The sequence below is a fragment of the Meles meles genome, chromosome 3, assembly GCF_922984935.1.
Source record: "Meles meles chromosome 3, mMelMel3.1 paternal haplotype, whole genome shotgun sequence".
Lineage (NCBI taxonomy): Eukaryota > Metazoa > Chordata > Mammalia > Carnivora > Mustelidae > Meles > Meles meles.
The window spans coordinates 98537024-98544721 of record NC_060068.1 but is presented as its reverse complement, the minus strand read 5'-3'; the positions used below and the strand labels follow the sequence as shown (position 1 = coordinate 98544721).

Sequence of the window (7698 nt, the reverse complement as noted above, 5' to 3'; positions counted from 1 at the left end):
ATGTCTGGTCTTCGTGAAGAATTCAGTTCTTACATAGGAGTATGGAGCATTAAACTTTAATAGGGTTCTTGGACTCAGTCTATTGCCTTTTGGAGGTATCATGTAAACATATTAGAATTGTGGAAATAGACATTATCTGTTTAGATCTGCCACCTTGACAGGATGCTAAAGGATGGAAACTAAATTGATGTGGTATAGTAAGTCAGCATGACCTAGAACAACTGGTTTTGTAATGTTGGTTGCTAATTGTGGGTGTCACCCGAGTATATAAATGTGAGCTGCATCTCCATGGGTTCAGTCTTAGAGCACCAGCTGGTGAGCAATGCTCGGAGCCGACTTGTAATCAACTTACATCATCTTCAATATGAAGATAGCCAAAGTGCCACTGCTTCTGACCCTGGCCCTTTGCCTCATACAAGGTGAGCAATTTGCATGTAATCTAAGCCTCTTGCCACACATGGCAAAGCCCTGGGTAGGGACTTGTCTCCCTCCCCCTGCTCCTCAAATGTATGTATGTATGTATGTATGTATGTATGCATGTATGTATGTATGTTTGTGTGATTATATGTATGTGTGTATGTATAGTCTTGAAATATCTTGCCAGACACAGAGTTTTGAAGAATTATATATGTGGCTTAATAACTATTTTGTTAACTTTAGAAATGGCAAATAGTTTGACATAATCTGAATTTTCATCCTTGAGAAATCCTTCTATTAATTCTATAATAGTTCTGAAAAGCTAGTAGATACTTCCTCATCTTCCTCTAACCAAGCATATTAATTCATACTATTAGGAATTATATATATTGTACATATATGATACTAAGCATATCAATTCATACTGATAGGAATTAGGTATATAATATTTAAGACTTAGATGTATATTTTATAAATAATAATGCTATATTTATAAACTATTAAAAATCAAATTTAATCATCTATTCCTATTTTAAAGTAGTAGTGCCTTCTAACGCATTTTATTTCTGTGTTCTCAAATCCTAAGTTGATTGAAAGCATTTCCCCTAAAAGGTAAGATACTTTTTTGGGAAGTAGAAGGTAGCTTTTTGTATTTGTTATTTGAATTTGAAGGGAACATTAATTTCCTAGACTCAGTCTTGCTCTGAAGCATTTGTATTTTTTTAGAAGATTTTTTAAAATTTATTTGACAGAGAGAGGGACAGGGAGAGAAGGAACACAAGCAGGGAGAGTGGGAGGAGAAGCAGGCCCCCCGCTGAGCAGCGGGACTTGAGATGCCTGACTTGAGATGCGGGACTTGATCCCCAGGTCCTGAGATCATGACCTGAGCCGAAGGCAGATGGCTAACCAACTGAGACACCCAGGCTCCCTGAAGCATTTGTATTTTTAAAAGAAAATCTCAGGGATGGAGAGTCAGGAGATCATTATACATAAATGATGCCCACTTTCCTAAAATAAGTGTAGAAGTACAAAAGGGAGTCTGTTAATGAGAGAGTATAAAAGCCTATGATTTTAATTATTCTTGATTTCTGTCAGATCTCTAAGTTTTGTAGCTGTAATAAGGAGAGAGGGTTGCAAGAATTCAGAAACTTCCATTTTATGTGCATATATGGTATAAACTTTATGTTACATTATACTTTTAAATTATAATTGACATGATACATTTGTTGTATTATAATTTTAAAATAGTTCTACCATACTTTGCTGTGAAAGGATCTCTTTGAAATTAGATATTTTGAAGGGGGTAAGAAAGTACCTGACTACTATTTTCCAAAGTAATTAGACTTTTATGAATGACTAGACCTCTGTGAGTACATGTACTGATTTCCTGGTGCAGTGCCCTCATTTTATTTGCCATGGTAAATTTTAACATGTTCAAAAGCAATTTGTGGTTTTATAACATGCAGTCATTAAAATAAGCAAGGCACTGCACTGAGTGAATCATTTATTTGTTGAATAGTTTACATTCCCTTAACTTTGTTTCTGTATTTTTGTCCCAGATGCCGCCAGTGAGGATGAAAATCAGGTTAGTCCTGCTTTTTCTATTCATTGAAACCATTCCAAAATCTCTAAAGAAAAACGGCCTATGACCAACACGTTCACATTAATAATACAGACATATTATACTGATAGGCACTAATAGCTTTTGTTAAAAACACAGAAGCATGTCTTTATGAAGGAAGACATGAATCACACACAGACACACAAACACACATACACATCAATGTATTAATAATGATGGATGTCTGCAGGACGCAATCTACCATGTTAAAGGAGTGCTTTCAAATTCCATAAACAAACCAGTGAATTAGTATTGTTTGACTTAATAGCTGAAAAAGTCATGACAGACATAGAAAGCAGAAATAAATGTCCTTGTGGTCATTGTGTATAAAGGGGTTGTCTGTACCTTGTATATAGTCAGTGTGTGTATATATATATATATATATATATATATATATATATATATATAATATATATATAATTCAGTAAACATTTACTAAGCATTTATCATTTGTCAGACCCTATGTGAGTCATCAGGGATATTGGAAAATAAAGATAAATAGACAAGAATTCTCCCCTTGTGGAGTTTACATATTAGTGGAGGGAAACAGATAAGTTAGTAAGTAAATTAGTTAAATATATATAGCACATTAAATGATAATTAATGTTAGGAGGAAAATGAACCAGAATAGAAGATAGGAATTTCTGGGGATGGAGGTGGTATCAATACTTTAGGATACTCAAGTAAGTTTTCTCTGAAAAGATAGTATTAGACCAAGGATCTGAAGGTAGTAAGTCCTGCAAGTTTTTGTAGGTGACAGCAGATCAGGGAGAAGAATTTGTAATGGTCGAGGCCTTGACTCAGGAGGGTGCCTAGCCAACTATTAAAGGTCTTTTGTTTGAACAATAAATGTATCATTTTCTTATAGAAGTTAATTTTTTTTTAAGATTTTATTTATTTATTTGACAGACAGAGATTTCAAGTAGGTAGAGAGGCAGGCAGAGAAAGAGAGAGAGAGGAGGAAGCAGGCTCCCTGCTGAGCAGAGAACCCGATGCAGGGCTTGATCCCAGGACCCTGGGATCATGACCTGAGCCGAAGGCAGAGGCTTTAACCCACTGAGCCACCCAGGCGCCCCAAGAAGTTAATTTTTTTTACCTATTTGGGAAAAAAAATAGACAGTGGGTTACATCCCAACCAGTACAGGAAAGAGTTTGGCCCTGGAGGGCTTTAGTTTTTCTGAAACCTGTGGAGAAAGCACAAACAGCAATAATAACAAAACAAAACAAAATGGAAACAAGCCAAAAGCTAGAAGGTGGAGTGCAAGTAAACACTTGCTGAAAAGCAATCTCCCCACCTCAGGATGCCTTTTTGGTGTATATCTGTTCTTGTTTCAACCAGGTAATCGGGTAATCGAGAGGACATTCCTTCTTTCCCAGGGAAAACCCTCCTCCTGCTTTCCAAGAGAATACGTTGGATTATTTCATAACTCAGAAAGCAGCATTGAATTCTACCTTAACAATTAAACTAACTAATCTTGACCTTCTCTGGGGGTCTTGGTTGTCCATCTGTTAAAAAAAAAAAAAAAAGCAGGTCTTTCTAGGAATTAGCCATTCATCTCATTGCGACACTGGAGAAGGCCGTCCAGTTCAGGAATTATCCTGACTGGTAATGTTCTTTTTCAACAATCCACTAAAAACTATTAAAAGCTTCATTCTAGTGTTTAAGGAATCTTTGTTTTCTTTTCTTTTTTTTTTAAAGATTTTATTTATTTATTTGACAGACAGATCACAAGTAGGCAGAGAGGCAGGCAGAAAGAGAGAGGAGGAAGCAAGTTCCCCACTGAGCAGAGAGCCCAATGCGGGGCTCAATCCCAGGACCCTGGAATCATGACCCAAGCCGAAGGCAGAGGCTTTAACCCACTGAGCCACCCAGGCGCCCCTGAATCTTTGTTTTCAATACTTTCTGAAGACCTGCCTCACAAGAGATACAATTCTATCATAAAAAACACCAGGCTCTTCTCTGATTGTATGACAAATTTTTACCTGGACTATATAGAATCAGTCACATCTGGCAAGCTAAGCAGTAACTTGCAATGTGGCATTAGATACTGTAGAGTCAAAAGACTAGACAGATCTCAAGAGGCCCAGTCATCAGTCTGTTGCCAGAAATTATTGCTGTGCTACTCAGATAAGATCACTGGGTGGTGATAATAATTTTAGAGATATTTTAGTAGGTCGCCACTGGCAAAATTTCCCAGGGCTGGTCTCTGATATTATTTATTTATTCTTCTTCACCATTAATCATTCTGCAAGTGCTACCAACTGCCTCCCATGTTTAAGGGGCTAGGTGAAGTACATCATTACCCATTTGATGGTAAGCACAGTTTAGGTGAGGATGCTTCCACCTTATTGCTATATCCATGCACCTAGGCATATCCGTGTCACCTAGCAAAGTAAATTAATATCATAATGAGTTTTTGTTGACTGATTTAATGATTGTTATAAAGATACAGGGCTGGATAGAATCCTTTTCTTTTTTAAATTCAATTAACATACAGTGTATTATTACTTTCAGAGATAGAGTTCAGTGATTCATCAGTTGTATATAACACCCAGAACTCATTACATCACAAGCCCTACTTAATGCCCTTCATGCTGTTACTTTTTTGTTTTGTTTGTTTGTTTGTTTGTTTTGGCAAAATCGAAATAAAACCAAAAACCAGATTCCAAAGGCTTGCTCTAAAGGCTCACTGGATTTTCTAATAGGGAGTATAACATATTAAATCAGTACTTAGTGAGATACTGCAAATGCTCCACTAGATTTTAAAAGTGACATATAGCAAGTCTTCCATAAAATATATTGAATTAACTTGTTCAGCAATCTTTTTGTGTTCCTTTTGACAGTAATTATTATTGACCTACTGTGTAGTAGGTATTTTATATGTGTCATATTCCAGTAATAATAATCACAACAATAATTTTTTAAAAAAGAGGAAGAAGAGGGGAAGAGGATAATATAATTATTATCTACTATGTGTTGGGCACTTTGAAAGTTTTACATACTTATAATATTTAATCCTTAAAATACATATGGAACATACGAAATAATATCCTCTGTTTTTACAGATAGGATAAGTTAGCCATCTAAAAGTTAATTTGCTAAGACTGTTGGGCTTGTAAATATCTACGCTGGAATATAAGGTCAGGTCTTTCCATTTCACTGTTTTGGAAGAAAGCTTATTAAGTAGATTGCAATCTCCAATGGACAATCAGTCATTGTTTTTATTTGTGTTCTTCCTGTTGATGGAGTGAATGGCTTCTATACAAAGCAGGTATTGGTATTTAAATAGTATTGCTGAAGGAAGTTCTTAGAGGGTAAAGTCTTGCTTTGATGAGATTTTAGTAAACACACCTTTTTTCATCTTTTCCTTAGGAAACATGCGATGAGTATCGGACATTGATGAAAAATGGAAAATTATTTTGTTCCCAAGATAAAGAACTTTTTCAAAGCCCTGATGGAAGAGCCTTCATCAGTAGATGTGCCGCGTGCAAAATAATACTGTGAGTAAACTTCCTCTTTAAGTGTTTGAGTTACTTGCTATTCTCTGGACTAGTGAGTATATTTTTATGTTCTGTCAAATACATTTTTCTAACTCACAAAGTTTAAATAAAAATGCTTAGCAGATCACTCTGACCCCTCTTCAGGTGGAGTTGGATAAGTGCCACCTACCTGATAAGATTTTAACAATCACACAAATGGTATTCCAAAGCATTCCAGAACGTCCAGGGTTAATACCTTATGTGGCACTTAATAGTCTTGAGGAAGTAGTCCCAATTTGAGTTTTCTGGCTCTGGGGAAAAAAAAGAATTCTTGGGTGTGTTAAGCCCTGACTCTGTTGTATGCTTGGGACTGAGGAAAGCCCCCTGGGAGTGATGCTGAATTCTTCTTATGGCAGCCAGGGAGTAGAAAAACTTAAGTGGGACACACCCTAATCTTGTGAGTTTCCAGTGTTTTTAAACATTTCAGATTATCTAGAAAAACATAGTCTAAAGAACTGATTTTAGATTCCACCTCCCAGCAGCAGTAAACCTGGGCGTTTACTGACATCTATGCCGTGCTCCTAAACTTGATTTCCTTCTCTTTAATGACACCTAAAAGTGGAAGAAGGCTTGTTATCCATTGAAAATCCTCAAATCAAAGTGTTCTAATTGGTTTTCGAACAAGGAGGTCATCTTTAATGTCTGACCACCATCAAAACTTCAGCACTGATATCAAGCCTATACTAAGCTTATCCATTTAACATAATTATGTTGTTATAATTAGCATTTTAAATGCCAGGGGGTATGTCTCAGGGGATTTAATTTGACGTAGTCAATAATATTGGGATAATGAAGCTGTGATCGCATATGCTGCTCCCAGTGAAGAAATTGTGGAAGATAGAGAAAGAAAGGAAAGATTGAAGGGGTAGGGATGGGGGAGATCCAGGGCAAGCTGAGCAATTTTTTCTTATTCCTGGTCTCTTGAACGCTGAATGTAAGCCAGCAGATGTATTATTTACTATAAAGCTTCCTTCTTTTTATAAGATGTCTTCCTAGGAGACTGAAACTATGAAATATAGTACATTTACTGAAAAATAATTTGAAACAAAAATAAAATGCCTTGAGACATATAAGGCAGGTTATTTATCTCTTTTAAGTCACTCACTCAGTTATTGTTTCTGTCACCTATTTAAATTATGTTTGAATAAACTTGGTTTCTTAAACTGGAAAGGAGATATACAAGGCATGAAAGCTCTTAAATTTCTGAATTTGCTCTGTGGGACCTTACAATTTAGAACCAAAACAAGCAGATAGATTTTGGTTCAGTGCGAATATGGTATTTCAAAGAGACTATTCCAGTGATGGCAGAGATGGCTTTTAGAGTTGGTGACCACTTGGGTGTTGGAAGCATGAAAGGGGTCAGGGCGTATAGTCTGTTGGTTGTGCCGTTAAAGGTAGAGATTCTTGCCTCCTGTAGAGCCATGTCTGAGACATTTTTCAGCACTGAAGTAGAATCATATCTGAGATATTTTTCAACACTGAGGAGAGATTTATGGTCCCTTAGCTAATTTCTGCACATACCTATCTCCACATCTGATATACTAGATTGAACTGAGGAAAAGAATCAAAATTAAGGTTGGCATGTATGCCATTATCCCCCAAGTTGGGAAAGCATTCTAAGCTATGCTACTCCCTGCTCTCTTCCAGGGAAAAAGAAGCAAAATCCCAAAAAAGGGCCAGCTATTTAACAAGAGCCTCTCCGACCACTGCCCCAGAAAAGGTGAGATTATTTGAAGTCAACTTGTCGTTATTGCTTTCAAGATTGTGTTTGACTCTATTTAGAGCTATTTGTTTATTTCCTAATTACTAGGTCAGACCCTGTTGTGAGGCCAGCTCCTTAGTAAGCTGTTGATGAAACTGGGGGTTATCACTAGGAATTCTGACAAGTATTCGTATCAGTCCAGGTCTCCTGTATAGTTTCTTCTCCAATATCTTCTTGCTGTTCCTCCTCTCTGTCCCTGACACATAATTAAAACAATCAGTCAAGGGAGACACACCCAAATTACTGTAACATCCCTGGTCTAACCAGGCTAAAATTTTCTTTACTTAGGAATGTCTGAGAATCTTAGCCTTCACAGTAAATCTACTTAACCACAATCTTTGCTTGAACTCAACTGGTC

General features: G+C 36.7%; 1 protein-coding gene across 1 annotated transcript in view; it reads left to right on the top strand.

The window, feature by feature from the left end:
* Positions 1-364: 364 nt before the first annotated feature.
* The window catches only part of SPINK5 (serine peptidase inhibitor Kazal type 5), a 79720-nt gene continuing 72386 nt past the window's right edge, over positions 365-7698 (top strand). Inside the window, exons 1-4 of the mRNA XM_046000562.1 lie at positions 365-419; positions 1977-2002; positions 5412-5539; positions 7226-7298. Of these exons, the coding sequence (XP_045856518.1) occupies positions 365-419; positions 1977-2002; positions 5412-5539; positions 7226-7298 (282 nt within the window). The remainder of the gene's footprint in view (positions 420-1976; positions 2003-5411; positions 5540-7225; positions 7299-7698) is intronic.